Source organism: Dromiciops gliroides, chromosome 1, assembly GCF_019393635.1.
Source record: "Dromiciops gliroides isolate mDroGli1 chromosome 1, mDroGli1.pri, whole genome shotgun sequence".
Lineage (NCBI taxonomy): Eukaryota > Metazoa > Chordata > Mammalia > Microbiotheria > Microbiotheriidae > Dromiciops > Dromiciops gliroides.
The window spans coordinates 44,713,267-44,733,678 of NC_057861.1; the positions used below are offsets into that span (position 1 = coordinate 44,713,267).

Sequence of the window (20,412 nt, forward strand, 5' to 3'; positions counted from 1 at the left end):
GGGAAACAGCAAAGGGGACTCGGTCTCCAGGCTAGACCCACAGTCCCAGGACTAGAAGCTGGGACACGACTCCCGGGAGAGTCCCTTGGCCCTCCCTTGAGGCCTGGTTAGTCTTCCTCTCCGTACATACCCCTCTACTAAGCTTGCTCCTCGCGGGCAGTTTAGAAGCAGCGCATTTCTCAGAGCAGTAGAACAACTTTGAGGGAAAAAGGCAAGAGACAGAAATGATTTCAAAGCAGGCTCCAGGTCTCAGAATTCCCAGGTGTGAGGACTGTCCGGGGCCCAGCCTGAGTACCCCACCACTCTCTTGCCACCTCCCCAGTAGCCTTCCACTGCACCCCAGCTCCCTGGTGCCCCAGGTCCTTTGGTTCATGCTCCACGAGGCCTCCCCTGCCATAGCGCTTGGATCCAGCTTTCCTGGGGTTTCCCAGTGGGCTGGGGTTTAGGGTCCCCTTTGACCTCCTCTGGAGGCTGGATCCAGATCCCTGGAGACTCCCCTCTGGGCCAAGCCACAGTGGCTCACCCTCTTGTCTCCCTTCCAGGTTTCTCGCTGAGTGAGAAGCCCGAGGCAAAGGCTCCTGTTGGGCCTAAGGTCTCGGGGCTGGAGCGGAGCCGGGAGCTGAGCACCGAGACCCCGTTTCTGCCACCTGTGCCCAGTCCCCCGGCCCCCACCGCCACCACAGTTCCTATAGGCCCCCCCTCCAGCACCAGAACCAGCCCCCTGGTGAAGAAGGAAGCCCCGCCCCCACCCCGCCTCACTCCACAGCCTCAGCAATTGCAGCCTGCGCCCCCGCAGCCCCGGGCCCCACCCCCAGCACACGTGGGGCCCCCTCTTGGCACCTACCCCGGCCATCCCCCTGCCACACACAACGGCCTGCACAGCCTCAGGTAAGGTTGGCACCTTCATCTGGGGAGGGAGGTCAGGGTGGGGGGGGACTGGCCCAGCCCAGGGAGAGCAGACCTGGGGCAGGATAGACGTGGGCCCAGGGCCCCGGGGGTGTGTGTGGTGGTGGCACCACCTGGGGATCGAGTTAACTAACTTGTCTTTCCTTTGTCTCCGTGGCCTCCTCCCACCCCTCCTGTTCTTGCCTGACTGGCATCTCCTTCCCTCTTCATCCCTCCCCTTCACCCTCCTGCCATCTCTCATCTGGTGTTTCCCTCCCCCGTCCCTCTTTGTTCTTCTCTCTCCTCTCTGTCCTCTGTCCCCATCTCCCTTTGACCCCTGACCCTTTTTATCCCTCTGCCTCCTCACCTCTCCCTCCATCCCCATCTTTTCCTCTGTCCCCATCCCCCCCATTCTGATCTCCTCACCTCTCCCTCTGTCCCCCTCCTCTCCACCACTTCACTCCCACCCCCCAGCAGGAGCAGCAGCGCCGGCAGTGCAGCCAGCCTCGGCCTCCCCAAGCACGTGGCACTGTCCCCCCACGGGCCAGGCCCAGCCCTGCCTCTGTCCATCTCCAACCTTGCTACCTCGCACTTTGCGCTCCGTTCCCAAGCCCAGCATCAGCACCACGCGGCGGCCATGTTTGCTGCCCCCCCCACGCTGCCCCCTCCCCCATCGCTCCCTACCAACAGCCTGGTTATCCCCGGACACCCAGCCGGTATGTCCCCAGGGCAGCCCCACTGCAAAGATGGGAGTATCTGGGGCCGACAGGAAATGGGATTGGTCCTAAAATGACACCCGGGGCGGGGGGGGGGGGGGGAATCCCCTTACACATAGAGGGAAAGCTCAGGCCGGCCTGTCCTTCAGCCCTAGCCGGCTGGACTTGGGTTGGGTTAGAGACTTGGAAGGGATCAGAAGCCTAGTTTTTAGGGCTGGAAAGTACCTTAGACATCATCTCATCTGACCCTTGTCTTAGAGATGAAGAAACTGAGGCCCAGAGAAAGGATCAGGGTCAGAGCCAAACTATGTCCCCTGACTCTAAATCCTAGTTTTTCTGTCCCAGCCCCCCCTTTCCTCATATAGCCCAGCTCCTACACACACACACACACACACACACACACACACACACCCAGTCTAGAGTCTTCACTTCTGACTAACCCTCAGGAGCCCCTAAGAGGCAGAGGGTCTGAGTGAACCACTGACAACCACCATATCCAACCCCTCCAGCCAGGGCCCTATGCCTGGGGCTGCTGGTATCTTCATTGCCTGAGAGTAGAGGTTTGGGGGGTAAGGGGGCATTTCCCAGGTAAAGGTGTCAGAGATAGTTTTCTTCCCTAGCAATAATGTGCCTTAGGAGGATGAGCTAGTACACGTTTTACCAGCTGGGGGCATAAGGGGTGCTTGGGTGGGCGGTTTTCTGTTTTGGTTTCACCCAGATGAGAATTCTTGAGGGAAATTAGAGTCCCTCACCCAGACAGGGGCCTTGGGTCTCCCATCCTCAGGGTTGCAGCTCACAGAGATGTTATCCTGTGAATAGAGCCCTAGGGAGGCCTCTTCTCACATGGGAGTGTCAGAAGGACCTTGTTTGTTGGGACAGAGTTGTCAGCTGATGACTGAAGGAAGAGGACTCTCAAAAGAGTCAGCTTTCCGGGGCAGAGAAGCTTGGTGGGGAGTCTCAGGGGGGCAGCCAGAGGAGAAGGAGCTGTCAGTGGTAGTTAGCTTTTTACCCAGAGGAGATGGAGGATCCTAGGGAAGAAATGTCAGGGACAGCCTGTTAACCACCTGGGGTGGGGGTGGGTGAAACAAAAGGGGGAGACAGAGAGAAGCCAAAACCCGAGATCCCACCCAACATGTCAGCAAAAACACCCATACGGCAGATGTTGGAAGGGGCTTTTGTTCCTATGGTAGGGGCAGGATGTCAGGGAGAGCCCCTTCCCTGCCCGGGGGGATCTCTGCAACAATGCACCACTCCCCCATTCCTTGGGGTAGAGGGTCCCCATCGACCCTTCCCTGGGCAGAGTCAGGGATGCCAGGGAGGGCCTGGCTGGTGGCTTCAGGGCAGGATGTCAGGGGCACCCTGTTTCCTAGACAGAGGGGTGGTCTGGGAGCCCTCGCCCTCAAGGGCCATTGGGAAGGACCCTTTTCCTGGGTGGAGGCGCCCTCTCTATGGGCAGGGATGGGGGCGGGGTAGCAGGGGAGCCTGTTCCCCAGCCAGGGAGAGGGGTGGGATGTCCGGGGGAGGACAGCCCTTGTTTTCTGCTGGGATGACTCATGGTGTTCTCTCTTGCCTTTAGATACCAGCCTGTTGATTTCATTCAACCAACCAATCATGTATTGCCAGCCTCATTCGGGGATTCTGATTGGTACTTTGTCACAGGCATCCCTCTTACCTCCACCCTTGAGTCCTCACGTAGAAAACACCCACAGCATGGCCTGCCGAAACAGGGAGTGCCAGGTGAATATCTGCCCCCCTCCCGCCCGCCGGGACTCACGGCCGACGCCTCTGTGTCTCTCTCTCTTTTTCTCTTGTAGATCGGCAGCTGCTCAGGAAAGAGCTGAACACGCGCTTTCTGGTCCAGAGCTCGGAGCGGCCCGGGGCCTCAGGGGGCCCGGGCTCGCCACTGCGGGCGGAGTTCCATCAGCACCAACACACACACCAGCACATACACCAATACACATTCGCCCCCTTCCCTCCCGGCCCGGCCTCCACGCCACCACTTCTCTCGCCCTCCGCCCCTGCCCCCGCCCCGGTGCGTAGGGCCAGGGGAGAGCGCAGGAAGGGAGGGCGGGCCGGGGCCAGGAGGGAGGCTGGGGAGCCAGGCTCCGAGGGGCCTGGGCACACAGCACACGGGCACACTCACACACCCAGGCCTGCTGGGCCGGGCAAGGGCCTTTCTCTTTCTTGGTGTCCAGTGGGACCACCCTCAGCCCCTCTGTCCTTCCATCCTCCCTGCCTGCCACAGTCCATTCCTGCCACTCTGTTCACACACCTTTGCTTGCAGCCTGGTCCAGTGAACGAACACGTACATGTACACGTACACACACTCCCGCTCACACATCTACACGTGTGCTCTGTTGGGTGGGGCCTTGGGTTTCAGCCTCTTCTCTTTTTTTTTTTTCCCCTTCTGTTTTCCTTCCTTCAGAGGCAGCTGGTGGTGTGGGAGGTCCCCAGACACCACTGGACCCTCAGAGTCTCTGAGGGTCTCTCTGTATGTTAGTGGTACCGGGAAATGCTTCCTGCCGCTGCCCCTTGTGTCCTTGGAAGCTCGCGCCCTCTCTCCTCCCCTGTCCTCTGTCGGTGTGTTCTCAGACCTGGTCCTCGAGGCTGTCTCTTCTTTTCTCCATCAGTGTGTCCCTAGAAGGGCCCTTGGGAAGGTGATTCTGAGGCTCAGACCTTTCCTGCCTGTGCCTGTGGCCTGATTAATGTGATTTTACCCAGTCTCCAGGGCCAGTGGACTTGACCCCACACCATGTCTCTCCATCTGTGCCTTTTGAATGCCATTCCTATCGTCCCTTCCTTTTTCCTATGCCCATGATCCGAGGTTATGGTTCCTCAGCCCCCTGTGTTCATGACCTAATAACATTCTCACGCACACAAACATATACGTGTCCTTGACTTGGAAATACAGTTCCCTGGGCTGTCGTCAGATGCCCTTAGATTATGTGGTTCTGGCAACCCCACGTCCTAAGGACGTAGCTCCCAGCTCCTGCCCCGTCACGTGTGACGGTGCCTTGGGCCCTGCGCGTAGTAAGGGGGAGGTGGTCAAAGCACTGGATTTGGGGTCAGGACCAGGATTCAAATTCTGGCCCTGCTGCTGTTTTCCTGTGTGACCATAAAACAAGGCACTTCACCTCTGTAGGGTGGAGGGGGTTGGACTGGATGCCCTCTAAAGCCCTTTCTAGCTCAAAAACCTATGATGTTGGCACTCCTGCCAGCTAATCATCGGGACCCACTCATCTGACCTCCGTTTCCAAGTGGGTTCCCTCCCTACACCTAGATACGCGGAGTGTTCTAATAGCATGGGATTCTTTAACCCTAGAGGCGCGAGGTTCCAGGATGTAGCCCCACACGGGCTTATGCTCTGAATCTTAGCTGTGGTTCCTGCCCGATATGGGATCTCCCCAGAGATCAGCCCTGACACCATGGATGAGTGGGAGAGGAGGGATCACAAAACTGCCTTCTTGTCTTGAACAGGGACCGGGGGGACATAATGTCCCCCGTTAGTGGTTCTACAACCTTTGTATCCCAGAAGAACAGAACCATCCAAAGCCACGGGGATGGCCTGGGTCCTTCCTGGGAGATGGGGGACAGGGCACAGAGTGAGCACCCAGAGATGCCTAAGCCAGGACCCTTCCCTGGGGAAGTTTGGCTTCTGGTCCCCCCGCTTGCTTACTGGTAGCATGTCTAGGTTGGGAATGAGCAGATCGAGGGTGATATCCGTGCTGGGGGAGGGGCCTCACTCTTCCTTTCTTTTTCCTTCCAGTTTGACAAATACGCGCCCAAGCTGGACAATCCCTACTTCCGACATTCCAACGTGAGTGTGAGTGTCCATCGGCCTCCAGAGCCCTGCGTCCAGTGTGTCTGCAGCTCCTGCCCAGTTATCTGTGTTTATATTCCTTGACCCCGCTGCATCCATAGCCTTTGCCCAATATATCTGTCCTCTTTATCCCCTGCCCTGTGCATCTGCCACCTTTACCCCATTGGCTGTTGTTCCTGTCTCTTGGGGCTGTTATACACTGTTGATACCTTCATTACTTGTCTCACCTTCAACGGGCTAAGAAAGTCTTTTCCAGCGAAGACAGACACCCCTCCACACACACCCAACCTGTTGAGTTTCCTGGCCCCCCAGGACCACACTCCAGACCACATTCACCCTTTGCAGAAGCCCGGGTTTTAGTAAGAACTCTTTTGCAGAGACCCATGGCTTTGTGGAGACTCACTGAGCAGGGATTGTTGGGTAGGAGACACTTAAAGCTTCCCTTGGGTAGAGACCCACAGGACATCAAACAGGAGAGCAGGAATATCAGTCAATGTCTGCTCTGCCTTTAGCTGCTGGGGGAGGCTTGGATACTTCCATCTCCCTGTCACGTTTCCCTGAGAGGCCTGGGGTCTTCCAAGTCAGTGGGCCTGGCTTATCCAGGGCCCACAGGGGGGCCACTGGACTGCTGCTGCTCTGGTTAGGGCTGGTCTCTGGTTCCCATCCTTTGTGCCGGTCACTATAACTCGTGGTTGGCTTCTCCCTGCTCTCACTATGGCCATCCAGGCCAACAGAATTAGGTGTTGAGTGGTGTTCTTGGTCACTGATGGAAACGGGTGTCAGTGTGTGTGTGTGTCTCTCTGTGTCTGTGTCTCTGTCAGTGTGTGATCAGGAAACAACCATGCTGGTCCAGGGTGGGCCTGAGCAGGCTCCAGTACCCATGGGGATCATGCGAGGCCTGGGCCTCCTAGGAGCAGCCTCATAGAGAAGGGAAGAGGCATTTTTATATAGCACCTACTATGTGCCGGGCTTTGTGCTAAGCACTTTACAAACATCTCATTTGATCCCCTCAACTACCCTGAAAGGTAGGTGCTGTTCTGATCCCCATTTTGTAGTTGGGGAAACCAAGGCAGACCGAAGAAGTGAAGTGAGTGGCCCAGCGTCCCACAACTAGAAAGAAAAGTGTCTGAGGCCAGATTTGAACCCCAGGCTCCCTGACCCCAGGCCTGAGGCTTTCTGCACTATAGGGCCCCCTAGTTGCATTTTGGGGGACCTTAGAGGGGTGGGCCTGACAGCTGGGTTTGCTTTTTTTCCCCCAGAGGCTCAGCCTGGGGCTTCTGGCCTGGCTGGCAGGCCTGTTCCCCCGCTCCTGTCCTCCTGCCATCCTTGTCTGACCATGACCTAAACCAAACTTCTTTTCTCTTCTTGTCTTTGCAGTTCTTTCCATCCTATCCTCCTGCCATGCCCGGAATGGCCCCCTTGCTTGCCCACTCAGGCCCCTTTGGGTCCCTGCAGGGAGCCTTCCAGCCCAAGGTACCAGCTGCCCTGGGGGTGGGAGAGAGGGAGGGCAGGGGTGTGTCCTGGGTCTCTGTGCCCACACCCACGGGGGCTGCATGCAATCCACCTGGCCTGGACGCCCCCTCTGTGCCGGCTTTCTAGTCGAGCTCCTTCCTGTCCTCCCAGAGGGCAGGGGTTTCTGACGTACACATCACCCACTCCGATTCAACCTGAGGGAGTGTGGGCTAGTCTGGAGCTGGGCATCTGGGGGTGTGGCTTTGCTCTGAATGATTCCAAACCACCATCAGAAAGAGCTTCCAGGGAATCAGCCCTCACCACCTCCATCCCCCAAGTCGGTCACCCTTCTCACCTGTGGCCAGGTGAGGCCCCCCCATCCTCAGGTGATCTTCCTCTTGCCTGCTGTAACATCGGCATTGCCACGACACTCCCCAACTGTGGCTGGATACCTTGGCCAACAGGCTTTTTTTGGAACGCCTCAGTGTGGACAGATGTGTCCAGGAAGCTTCCCCTGTTGTGCCGAGTGTGGAGGGCAAGCTCCTTTCTTTTTACCACAACAGACCAAGCAGAAAGGGAGGAGGGGCCTCTGCCAACCTAAAGATCATCCCTAGGGCCAAGCTCTGAGCACCCACCCCAAGATGACCCATATTTCTCTGGCATCATTTGAAAAGTGTAAAAGTTGGGGCAGCTAGGTGGTGCAGTGTATAAAGCACCAGCCTTGGATTCAGGAGGACCTGAGTTCAAATTCGACCTCAGATACCTGACACTTACTAGCCATGTGACCTTGGGCAAATCACTTAACACTCATTGCCTCGCCCACCCCCCACCCCCCCAAAAAAAGTGTAGAGGTCATCCTTTGGACAACCTGATTGCCTGATGGAGGGCAATAGAGCACAAATCTGAAGCGGAGTCATCTTTCTAACCCCCCACCCCTCGAATTTTGCTCTGCTCTGGTCATGGGGGTCCAACAAGCACCAAAGCCCTCAAACATGAAGAAGATTACAGTGGTATTCCCGATTTTCCTGGAAATTAACCCATTCAGCCAAGAGAAGATCCCAGAATATTTTCAAAACTGTCACCCATCCTTCTTTTGAATAGCCAAGAAGCCTTTGTTCTCCCTGGGACATCCCAGGATCCTCTCCCTTCATTCCTTGGACAGGTGGGCATGGAGTGTGATGGACACACAAGCAGCATTGCATCATCCGTAAGGGATTAGGCTGGCCCTGCCCCACCTAGAGAGAGTGGGTGGGGCTGCATGGACAGAGTCAGCTGACTCTAGAAGGCAGAGCCCTGGTCCTAACCTGGGGTCCCACACTTCCATGATTTCAGCTTCCCTGTCTTTCAAATGGATAGCACCCTCTATTTATGTGAGGCTGAAGAGGCCAGCCAAACTCAGGACAGGAGCTATCACTCATCATTTTTCCCCTATCCTATGACATGAGGCATGGGAGAAGTTATCATGTCCATTTTAGATACTGGGGAAGCTGAACCAGCAGAGACCAAGGTGTAGTACATGAAGTGGGAGAAGAACCCAGGACACTTAGCTTCTGGATTCTCCTGCGGATGGGTTTTATGCGTGAGAACGTCAGAAGCAAGGAACCATACAATGCCAATCGAGGAAGACTGGCTCTTTCATTTGTTTGCATCATCCAGATCTTGTCCAGGGAAACAGCCAGACCCATGGGGCCTTGCTTGGGTCAGTCCTAGCCGTGCCCTTCTCTCTTGTTCTACAGGCCTTAGAAACCCTTCTGGGTCAGACCAAGTCTTCAGCTCAGTGCCCGGGCCTGGGTACCATTAACACCCTTTAGTGCTGTCTGCAGGAGGCAGAGGGGGAAGCAGGCCTAAAAGATCTCACCGAAGGCAGATGGGGGGAGGACATCCCTGTTGATCTAAGCAAACTTGGAAATGGAATCGGTGTCGGATTCAGAAGCAGTGTCCCCATCAGGGAGACTGTGCCTGCCCTCTTCAACCCATGGCTATGAAGATCCCAGGAACTGGGGGCCCAGGATCCCCGCCTGAAGTCTTGTCAAGTGTTGGACCCCACGAAGGTGCTGGAAATGGCCGTGACTGACGTTGAAGCATCTCTCTCCTTCCAGGCAGTCATCCGCTCGCTGGAAGTCACAGTCACAGGGCCATCCATCCCCAGCCTCCCCTGACCAGGATGCCCCTGGAGAGCCTTCCGGACCGAGGCCTCCAGACTTGGCCAAAAGACGTCAGATGTTGGGGATTCGTTCAACCTGGTGCTAGCCCCTTTCCTTCTCACAGACTTCCCCTTGGACATGCCTGAGCGCACTCTCTCACCACAAGGGACATGGGTTCCCAGCACTTAACACACAGTCCTGGGCACAACGTAAATGCTGATTATCTGATCTTTGGGAAGAATGGCAGGATAGAGCTGGTACTGGCTGAGGTCTCCACCCTCTCCCCTTGCTTGTGGCCCAGGGCCACTGCAACTCCTCTCCTTGGGCCAGCATGGACTTGTAACCGTATCTGATTTTTAAAAAGAAAAAAGATAATTTGCAAGAATGGCACTGGGCAGTGTGTGGGGGGGTGTGGGGGGGGTGTGGAGTGTGCTTGCATATGGGTGCATAGATCAAAAGCCATAAGGGGACCTCAGAGATGACTTAGGCCAACAACCTCATTTTCCAGATAAGGAAACCGAGGATCAGATATTGAGCGATGATGCAGGGTCACACAAGTATAATGTGGCCCAGCTGAGATTCAAGCCCAAGTTTTGAGACTAAATCCAGTACTTTCCTCCACATCCCCGGGTTCGTGGACCACCGAACAGCCCTAGAGAAAAACACAGCTGGTACCAGCCTGAAATGGGGGCTCGTGTTGGGCAGAAGTGGTTAGGAGGGTGCTGGGGACCAGCCTTGGGAGCATTCTGAAGGGGGAGCGGTGCCCAGGCTGTCTTCATTGCCCACCACCTCCACCCACCCACATACACGCACACACACACACACACACTCCTGCTTGGCTTGTGGCTCTCAAAACCACCTCTGACCCAGTTGATCAACAGTTTATTTAAAGTACCTACGTCCACGTGCCAGGCCCTGAAGGAGAGCTTACCTTCTAGCCAAGGAGACAGCTACCCGTACAAATTCTATACAAAGTCAATAATATCGAGTGGCTTGGGGAAAGGGATCTAGGAGCTGGCCAATCAGGAAGGGCTTCCTGGAGGAGGTGGTGCATGAGCTGAGTCACAAATACCAGCCCAAGGCTGGCTGGAGCTAGAGGAAATTCCCCATTGGATTTCAGGCCTCCTTTGTAGCCCAGCATGGACTCATGAGCGAGTCTGATTGTTCAAACTTTTGGAAGGTGGGAGCCGGCACAGGTGGAGGTGTACAGTGTAGATAGGGTCTCTCTTTGGCCAGCTTACTCCTAACTCAACCCCTCTCCTTTCTCTCAACCCCAGACGTCAAACACCATCGACGTAGCGAGTCGGCCGAGCACCGTCCATCACGCCCTCCTACAGAAGACCCCAGGGGTAGGTACCTTGACCCCTTTCTTTTTTTTTTCTTTTTGTTTTTTGTTTTTGCAGAGCAATGAGAGTTAAGTGACTTGCCCAGGGGGGTCACACAGCTAGTAAGCTTCAAGTGTCTGAGGCTGGATTTGAACTCAGGTTCTCCTGAATCCAGGGCCAGTGCTTTATTCACTACGCCACTTAGCTGCCCCGACCCCTTTCTTTTGTGTTCTGTTGCTGTGTGCCTAAAGGAAGCCCGAGGTTGGCTGGCTTGGAAGGCGTTTCCTCTGCTCTTCAGGGGAGGCAAAAACCCCTTTGCCCAAAGTCCAGGACATATTCACCCACCTCTTGCCTACCTGGAACTTGTGTTGAGACCATCTCATGTTATAGGAAATGTCCTGGAAGGGAGTGAGGAAAGCAGGGGAGCCCCTGGGCTCCCCTGGCTTATGGCTTCACCGTGTCACCTCCAGTGAGGATCCCAGACTCGGGTCCTCTCCCACCTTCCCTGTGCATGCATCCTTTCCATCCAGTGGAGTCTGGTAGTAATAATCTTCTTACCTTCTCTCTTGGTCACAGGTGTCTGACCCCTACAGGACACAAGTCAGGGTAAGTAAGAGATGGGGTATGTGGGGGTGGGAGGGAGAGAGTGTGAGAGAATGAGAATAAATTCAGGGGACCTTTAGTCATGGGAAGGACATAATATAGCAGATCCTTTTTTTGTTTGTTGGGGGGGGGGGTTGGCAGGGCAATGAGGGTTAAGTGACTTGCCCAGAGTCATCACACAGCTAGTTAAGTGTCAAGTGTCTGAGGCCGGATTTGAACTCAGTGAGTCCTGAATCCAGGGCCGGTGCTTTATCCACTGCACCACCTAGCTGCCCCCATCTAGCAGATCCTTAAAGGGTAGAGTGGTAGAGAACCCAGGGTAAGCTTGTCAGTGCAGGACTGGATCCCTTTAATAACTAGGCCTGGGTCTCCTGTACTGTCTCTGGATGCAGCTGCTTCACCCAGTCATTTCCCCAGAAATCCAAGCCGGACCTCAGCCAACAGTCCTTTCTCTCCTCCTGCAGAAACCAGGGAAGTGGTGTGCCGTGCACGTCCAGATCGCCTGGCAGATCTACCATCACCAACAGAAGATCAAGGTGAGGGTCTCCCAGTGTCCTCCTAGCCAGGCTCAGGCCTGTCTGGGGGTTCTGACCTGTCATGTGTAGTCACCCGAACGTCCTTAGGGGCTGAGGGCTCGGGGTCTGTGGCTCCCCACAGAGGTTGGTATGGATAGGCAGATGTGGGTGCATGAGAAGGGGAGGGAGGGAGGGACAGAGGGGATGGGGAGAGGAGAGGGAAGTAGCAAGCAACAAACATTTATTGAGCACCTATAATGTACAGACCTCAGAAGATAGCCCTTGAGGGCTTAGGTCTAGTTGGGTAGGACCCCAGACTGTACCGATCTAAGGTCTAAGTCACCATTCTCAGCCTGGGAAGAACTGTCCCGAGGCAGCCAAACAAAGCATGTGGACATATGTGTCTGTGAGTATGTGATCCCAGGAAGGGATGGCTACAGGCAGGTGCTTTCAGGGAAGGCATCAGAGGAAGAGGGCTTGGGACTGGTGGAGAGGCATGGCTGGGAATCACTGACCAGTGGTGGGAAATCACAAGATCAGGGTTAGGACTCGGGGGTCCCAGCTTCCAGTCTCAGCTCTGCTCCCTGGAAACCTCTGTGACCTTGGTCAGGTCTCTTTACCCCTGAAGCCTCACTTTCTTCCTCTGTAAAATAAGAGGCTTGCCTTAAATCCTAGCTGCTTCAACTGTGGATCTTGATCCCATATAGGGGTCACATAACTGAATGTGGGGGTCACAAAAAATGTGACAACAGTAAAAGGTTATGGCTACCAATTTATTTATTTGGTGAGGCAATTGGGGTTAAGTGACTTGCCCAAGGTCACACAGCTAGTAAGTATCAAGTGTCTGAGGCCAAATTTGAACTCAGGTCCTTCTGACTCCAGGGCCGGTGCTTTATCCACTGCTCCACTTAGCTGCCCCTGGCTACCAATTTTATATACCTCTGTATCCGGGCTCACATAAAAATTTCTCAGGCAAAAAGGGGGCACAAGTGGAAAAGGTTTAAGAACCCTTGACCTAGAAGATCATCATGTCCCCTTCCCTAGCTTTAAATAAGTGATGTTCTGAAGGCATAATGAGCAAAAAAATCACCTGAACAAAATAGAGAACTAATGGAGATGGGGTTCAGATGAAGGACTTTGGAATGCCAAGAAAAGAAATCGGGGGTTTATTTTCTAGTCCCCGGGGAGCTGCTAAAGTCTCTTGAGTTAGGGGAACATTGTATGAGATGCTTCCTGTGGTAATCCATGTAGGATGGATGGAAAGGGGGAGAGAATAGAGGTACGGAGACCTGTTAGGAGGTGCCAGCCCTCAGTAGTTCAAGTGAGCAGGAACAGAGTCATGGCGGGAGTGGAAAAGATGGGACCGATTGTGAGTCAACGGGATCTTGGTGACCTGTTATGTGTGAGGAGGCAAAGGGAGAGGGAGGAGACCAAGATGGCCCTGGGGTTGCCGAGCCCTCCCCAGACCATCCCCACCTGCCACAAAGTGGATGTCCCATAGACATTTCTTTCTTTTTTTTTTTTTTTTAAAGTGAGGCAATTGGGGTTACGTGACTTGCCCAGGGTCACACAGCTAGTATGTGTCAAGTGTCTGAGGCTGGATTTGCACTCAGGTCCTCTTAAATCCCATAGACAACTCAACATGTCCAGAACTGGGGCAGCTAGGTGGCACAGTGGATGGAGCACTGGCCCTGGAGTCAGAAGGACCTGAGTTCAGGTCCAGCCTCAGACACTTAATACTTGCTAGCTGTGTGACCCTTGGCTAGTCACTTAACCCCAATTGCCTTGTTAAAAAAAAAAAATGTCCAGAACTGAACTCATTCTCTTTCTCCCCTTGACTTCCCTAACATAATCAAGGGCATCCGCATTCTCCCAGTCATCCAGTGTCTGGCAGCTTTGGTGTCATCTTTGAATTCTCGCCCTCCCTCCATCTACTGTCTCCTTGCGGTTCTTCAGACAGGGTTCCCATTCTCCCCTTTCTGGGCCTTTGTTCAGGCTGTGCCTCCCGCATCTGGGAGGCTCTGAAATCCCACCCTCTGTATGAGGCCTTCTCTGCACTCCCCCCACGAGCTGCCAGCATCTTCCCTTCCCAACTGCCTGCTGATTTACAGTCTTCCCCCATCAGACTGTAAGCCCCCTGAGGGCAGGGTCTGTTCTGTCTTTTCTGTGTATTCCCAGACACAGTGCCTAGCACATGATGGGCAAGTCACTTAACCCCAGCAGCCTCACCAAAAAAAATTTTTAAATGTCAACTGACCCAGAGCATCTCCCTCTGGTCACACGACCCTACTGGCCTAGGGGAGCAGGGCAAGCAAGGCCCCTGTACCATCCCATCCAGCAGATGTCCCATGTGTCTTTGTAGCAGATGCACCTGGATCCCCACAAGCTGGAAATTGGTGGCAAACTGGACCTTTTTAGTCGGCCTCCTGCCCCTGGGGTGTTTCCTGGGTTCCATTATCCCCAGGACCTGGCCAGACCACTTTTCTCAACCACAGGTAAGAGAGGACAGCATGGACCTTATCTATGTGTCTGTGTGTCTGTCTGTCTGTCTGCTGTTGCCATTGCTTGTGTTGTAGCCCAGACCAGGACGGCCCCGCTTTCCTCTGGATGAAGGGCTCAGTATGGCTGATGTAGGTCCTGCCAGCCAAGAAATGTGATGGCTTACATTTGCTCTTGTTCAGCCCCTTCCCCGTCAGGGAAAGTGTGTGTGTCCTGTGGTTCTTCTGATGTCAGATGTGCCACGTAGGCAGGTCTAAACTGGCGTACTAGTGATAGAAGGGACCAGGGGTCGAGCCAGATGGGAACAGCCCAGCTGACCGTAAAGGCTCTTTGATGCAAGCATCAGTCGTTCCAAGAGTGGACGGAGTCTTGTTCTTTGGCTGACTCTGACCACCAGCCTCCTGTGCATTTAGCTCTTGTTAGTTGGAGCACACTGTTTCGTTGCGGGGTGGGGGGAGCCTTGATCCCTTGTCCAAGGGTCTCTCTGGGCCTAGGCTTTGTATATAAATTGCACCCCAGCACCGATGGAGGCAGGAGGCAGTGGTGCATCCTCGGGCCAGCAGCCAGCACCCAGCTGGAATCCAAAGGAGCCAAGAGGTCAAACGGCTCAGTGCCAGCAGTGGAGCCAGCCAAGGGAGCTGCTGAGATCACTTCATTTCACTCAGCAGGGGGGCGGTGCTGAACTCCCGAAGCAGCCAAGCCTTTTAGCTGGTGCCTTTCGTGGGCAGTCTGGCTGAAGGCAGGGGGGCAAGGGGGCACCTAGCATGCGAACAAACAGCCCGGCCCTCAGCCAAGTCAGCTCCTAGCCTGAGCCTGCAGAGAAACGGGGAGGCTGAGGGGGGAGAAGCCAGAGCCCAGAGCGGGGAAGAAAGCCCGGGGTCAGTCTGTGCAGACGAGCTGTCCCCGGGGCCCTCTCAAAGGGGCCCTCACTCCTGAAGTCTAGGGTTTATGGAGCAGGCTTCTCCTAACCTCTGGGGTGGGTGATTAGGGAGGAAGAGAACATGGTCTCTGCCCTTGGGCAGGAACTCTTGTCTAGCTTGTCTGAGAGGAAGGGTAGATTCTAGAAAGACCCAGATTCAGATACTGCAGCTGCACCTTGGCCTTGGCTGAGTTATCTCTGACTCAGTTTCCTCATCTATGAAATGGGTGTAATGACATGCCATCCCTACCCTGCAGTGCTGTTGGGAGGTTCCACTGAGGGCAGGCACTGCTTCATTCAGAGACAGAGGCAAAAAACCAAATCTGGTTTCAAATCCTAACCCTGACACCTCTGTGATCTTGGGTAAGCCCCTCTAGCTGGCTGGGCTTCCGACTCCTCAGGAGAGGGGCACGGAGTCTGTCCTTGCCCTTGAGCAGCTGACAGCATGTCCTACACTAGATGACCTGTAAAGGGCCCGGCCTTCCCACTCTGCATCTATGATTTGCTAATCTCCTTTGAAATTGTTTAAACGCCCATGTGGAAATTCATGTGTGGAAAGAACTTTGCAGATTCCAGGGGGTCAGCCAGCAAACACTTAGTAAGTACCTACTGTGTGCCAGCTTGTATTATTGTTAGGAATGGATGCAGCTGGCCAAGAGTGCATATAGAAAATCCCCAAGCACCTACCATGTGCCAGCTTGTGTTATTGTTGGGAACAGATGTGACTGGCCAAGAGTTCACATAGAAAAGCCCCTGAGGCTGAGTGAGTCCCCTGGAGCTTACTTTGTGATGGGGAAGACAACATGTGTGTACCTGAGTGTGTACGAGACACAAAATTAATACCATGTTGGGTATAAGAGGGAAAGAAGGCTCGCGGGAGGCCTGGGGGCCTCCTGATGTTCAAGGCTGTGGGGCCAGCGTGCCCACAGAGATTGAGCAAGACCCTGTCCCAGGGTCAAAGGACACACAGAGAAGCCAACCAGCAGCAGTGGGCACAGATGACAGGGAAGAGGCACATTGAGACTCAGTGCTAAGGAGAAGTTTATTTCATGGCTAGAACTGTCCCAGACTGGCCTGGGCGACAGCTACCTGTGGGCAGAGTCAGGACCCCCTCACTGTGGTCTTCTCAGGGATGTGGTAGAGGGAAGCTGTGAGCAGATCCAAGTGACACGAGAGGGCTTCTGAAGTCCCTGCTCTCTGGATCTACAGTTCAGTGATCCTAGAGCCAGGGTGGCCGAAGGGGGCAGTGGATAGAGATTGGGCCTGGAGACAGGCAGGCAGATGGGAGTTCAAATTGGCCTCAGACATTGGACGAGTCACTTAAACTCTTTGTTTCAGTTTCTTCTTCCGTAAAATGGGGTATAATAGCACCTATCCCCCAGGGTTGTTCTGAGGACCAAATGAGCTAATGTTTGTAAAGTGCTTAGCACAGTGCCTGGCCCATAGTAAGACTATATTAATGCTAAATGTTACTATTAACATGACAATGGGCAAGTTGTAGGATCAGAGGATTTTACAGATGGGGGGACTGAGGTCACCAAGAGGTCAAATGAGGTCACCTCCTGTGAGCCTCAGTTTCCTTATCTATAAAATGGGAACAATACAGCAGAGGAAATCCTTTGGTAAGCCTTGAAGTGCTGTAGAACCATGAGCTGTTATTGCCACAAATCCAGGCAAGGGCTGATAGGGGCAGCTAGGTGGCATAGTGGATAAAGCACTGGCCCTGGATTCAGGAGGACCCAAGTTCAAATCCGGCCTCAGGCACTTGACACTTCCTAGCTGTGTGACCCTGGGCAAGTCACTTAACCCTTATTGCCCCGCCAAAAAAAAAAAAAAAAGGCAAGGGCTGATAACCTGGGGTAAAGGGAAGAGGGAGAGGGAGAGAGAGACAGAGAAGAGGGCAAGGGAGAGAGGAGGAGACACACCTTTCTTGAGTCTGCCATCTCCAAACCATCAGATGTTAGCATGTCTTGGGGCAGCTGTGGACACAGAGCTCCCCACCCCACTCCCCCAGCCCTTGGAGCTCATGACCAGGATTTCTCTCCCCCTTAGTCCTCAGAAGAACAGCCTCCCTTACTGCTTCCCTCCCCTCCTGTCACTGAGGAGAGGTCTCTGTAAAGGTTTTTTCCTCCTAGCACAAAACAATAGATCCCGAGAGTTAGAAGTGACCTTTGAGAACCTCTCATTAGTAATGGCAGGGAAACAGGCAGGGCCTAAATTTGCCAAACATGTGAGAAAGTGGAGAGAAGCTTGAAGAACCTCCCAAGCCATTCGCCACTGCCGCCCCCCCCCCCATCCCCCGCTGTTCCTGGGTGTGCCCAGAGAGCTCGCTCCACACCCATCATTTATGGGTTATAGGGATTGCAAGGGACTTCAGAGGTCATCGCATCAGGCCCCTCTTCCTGTTACAGAGCCCAAAGCTACGGAATAGCCCCACACCACACAGGCAAGGAATGGTTGACATCTTTTGACTTCCTTCAATTATCCGAATATCTGTTGGAGCTCTCTGATGTTCTGTCTTTCTCTCCTTCCTTCCCCCTCTCTTTCTCTCTCCTTCCGTCCCTCTCCCTCCCCTTGACTTTCCTTAAGCTTAATTCTACACTCCCAATGGTGGGGGAACCAGCATTCCACTCTGGGTCTGATTCCCATCATCAAGAAGACACTGGGTTTTTGCCAGGGGAGACGTGTTGAGAGCCATGTGGCCACACAAGCACAGACTTAGTGATTTTTAAAAAGACTAGACAAGTCCGCCCTGTCTGCCCATCTTGGATTTTAAGAGAACATTCTTCAGAGGAGACAGGAAAGCATGAACTCCAGAGCTCTGGGAGGTTGGGAAGTTCTTGTGTAGAATGCGAGGCCTCTCTGGTTCCTTTCAGCTCTAGGTCTAGAGTCCTCTGAGTGTGTGTCGGCAGGGAGAGGGTCCCTGATCCTAAGAAGGAATAAAACCCGTTGCTCAAGGTGGATGGGGAAAAAGATGACCAGCACCGGAGAAATGTCTAGAAAGAGTGGCCCGACTCTTCCTCCTCTGCCCCTGTCTTCTCTGCCAAGGAGTAGAGTTTGGGGCTGAAAAAGATGGAGGAAACACACACACACTCTCTCTCTCTCTCAACCAAATGACTGATACCCAAGATAAGTAGAGAAATATCAAGAGTTCATTTAGCTAACTGCCCTTGGGTTGAAGTTGTAACGACTGGAATGACGCCACCTGCTGGAGACTTACTGTAGAAGAGTTCCGCCCATGAAGGGAAGGTCTTTGAGGGCAAGACCAGGAGTCTTTTCTTTGGCATCAGGAAGTGACGCGGGCGAGTGGGAGGAGGAAGGAAGAGACTGGCGCTCAGTCTCGCTCTCTTTCCTCTGGACTCTGGTGGAGAGCGGGGCTAGAAATGTGCTCTCCCTTTAATAGATAGGAATCTAGGCCTTTTTCTCTCTCTTTACCAAATTCTTATTCTCCTTAATAAACGCTTAAAAGTCTAACTCTTGCTAAAGCTTATAATTTATTGGCGACCACTCATTAGATATTTTAGACAGTTTAGCTAGAATTTTAGCCCTTAACAAAGTCACCAGGTCCATAGGAAGTACCTTTATACACAGCAGAAGAGAAGTGAGCTTCATGGCCAAATCAGTTAGCTATCTTTAAAAGACCATGGAGGGGGGCAGCTGGGTGGCGCAGTGGATAGAGCACTGACCCTGGATTCATGAGGACCTGAGTTCAAATCTGGCCTCAGACACTTACTAGCTGTGTGACCCTGGGCAAGTCACTTAACCCCAATTGCCTCACTAAAAAAAATTAAAAAAAAAAAAAAGACCATGGAGGATGGAAGGAGGTGCTTGAGGACTAGATAAAAGAGGGAAGAAAATGGAATCAACAAACCATGGAGCAGTGTGCTTGACCTCAATTCCATATATAATTTAAAGGATGACTTAGTGAGCATCCAGAAAAGGGAAGCAGTGATAAATATGGCTTCATCAAGAACAGGCCATGCCAGGATCATTTGATCCTCACAAAAACCTTGGGGGAGGGGGTAGGTGTGGTTATTATCCCCCCATTTTGCAGATGGGGAAACTGAGGCCAAAGGGTTTTGTTTAGTTTTTTAAGTGACTTGCCCAGGTTCACACAGCTAGTAAGTATCTGAGGCTAGATTTGAACTCACTGGCTCCAGTTCCAGTGCTCTATCCACTGGACCACCTAGCTCAAGGTGGAGTACCCCAGGATTCTGTGCTTAAGCTAGTACTATTTAAGTTGGGTTTTGTTTTTGTTTTATCAGTGGCTTGGCTAGAGGTACATGTGGAAAGTTTTATTAAACTTTCAGATGATACAAACAAGGGAGGGATAAGCAACAGACTGGGTAAGAGGTCCAAGCTCCAAAAATAGCTTGAGCAAACAAAAATAGTGAGCTTAATCTAATAAATGAAACTTAGTTTGTTGTTCAGTTGTGTCTGACTCTTCATGGTCCCATTTGGGGATTTGGGGGCAAAAATACTGGAAAGGTTTGCTATTTCCTTCTTCAGCTCATTTTACAGTTGAGGAAACTAGGTGAAGTGACTTGCCCGGGGTCACACAGCTAGTAAGTGTCAAGTGTCTGAGGCCGAATTTGAACTCAGGTACTCCTGATTCCAGGGCCAGTGCTCTATCCACTGCGCCACCTAGCCACCCCTAGGTTTTATTTATTTTTAACACAGTTGTATGGGTGTCGCTCCCATTTCCCAGGGTGGTCTTCTCTCCCCTTGTGTGGGAGTGGGAAAAGGCATTTATGTGGTGCCTACTTTGTGCCAGGCACTATGCTAAGCACTTCACAGGTAGGACCTCACTGGGTCCTCTGCTGGCACAGGAATCCATAGAACACCAGAGACAGAATACCGGCGGCTCACAGATTGTCCCAGGGCCGTTTGTCTGTCTGAATCCCATCTGAAAAGATGAGAAGCACAGGATGGGGATAGGGACCGAACTTCTGACCTCTCTGGGCCTTGGTTTCCCCCTTGGCCAAATGAAGAAGTTGGCCTGGAAGACCTGTGAGGGCCCTTCCCCTCATCTCCATGTGTTCCTAGATCCCTCTGAATTCTCCTTTGGTGGCAGCCTCTGATCGGAAGCCTCCTCTTCCTCTTCCTTCCCCAGGTGCTGCCCATGCAGCCACAACCCCGTTTGGCCCCTCCCCCCATCACAGCAGCTTCCTGCCCACCGGCCACCTGACAGGTGAGTGGGTTTGTGTGGGAGTCCAGTGGGCACACAGGCAGCGTGGCGGATGACCCAGGATGGAGAGCCTTAAGGAGAGATGAAGAGGATGGGTCTAAATGAGCTGAGAGGGATTTGGGGGAGGAAGAAGCAGGTGTTGCCCCCTGGCCCAAGGAAGAGCATAGATGCTAAAGTAGCCACCCAGTGGCAAGCCTTTGTAGGACCTACTGTGTGCTGTGCCCCGGACCTGCCCTCAAGCAGCTGACGATGTGCCAGGCACTGAACTATGCATTGGGCATCTAAAATCGGCACTCCCAGCCCTCAGAGAGCTTACCATAGTAGGCACTTTGTTAAGCATCTATGT

General features: G+C 53.5%; 1 protein-coding gene across 7 annotated transcripts in view; it reads left to right on the plus strand.

The window, feature by feature from the left end:
• The window catches only part of FBRSL1 (fibrosin like 1), a 307,120-nt gene that overhangs the window by 277,858 nt on the left and 8,850 nt on the right, over window positions 1–20,412 (plus strand). For 3 of the 7 annotated variants that reach the window (XM_043965808.1, XM_043965852.1, XM_043965861.1), the window contains 10 exons: window positions 543–888; window positions 1,360–1,601; window positions 3,416–3,633; window positions 5,368–5,424; window positions 6,799–6,894; window positions 10,295–10,366; window positions 10,919–10,948; window positions 11,410–11,481; window positions 13,823–13,955; window positions 19,992–20,069. In XM_043965808.1, coding sequence (XP_043821743.1) covers window positions 543–888; window positions 1,360–1,601; window positions 3,416–3,633; window positions 5,368–5,424; window positions 6,799–6,894; window positions 10,295–10,366; window positions 10,919–10,948; window positions 11,410–11,481; window positions 13,823–13,955; window positions 19,992–20,069 — 1,344 coding nt within the window. Of the gene's footprint in view, window positions 1–542; window positions 889–1,359; window positions 1,602–3,177; window positions 3,339–3,415; window positions 3,634–5,367; window positions 5,425–6,798; window positions 6,895–10,294; window positions 10,367–10,918; window positions 10,949–11,409; window positions 11,482–13,822; window positions 13,956–19,991; window positions 20,070–20,412 lie in introns of all 7 variants that reach the window. The other 4 variants (XM_043965816.1, XM_043965826.1, XM_043965833.1 and 1 more) reach the window with 4 other exon arrangements.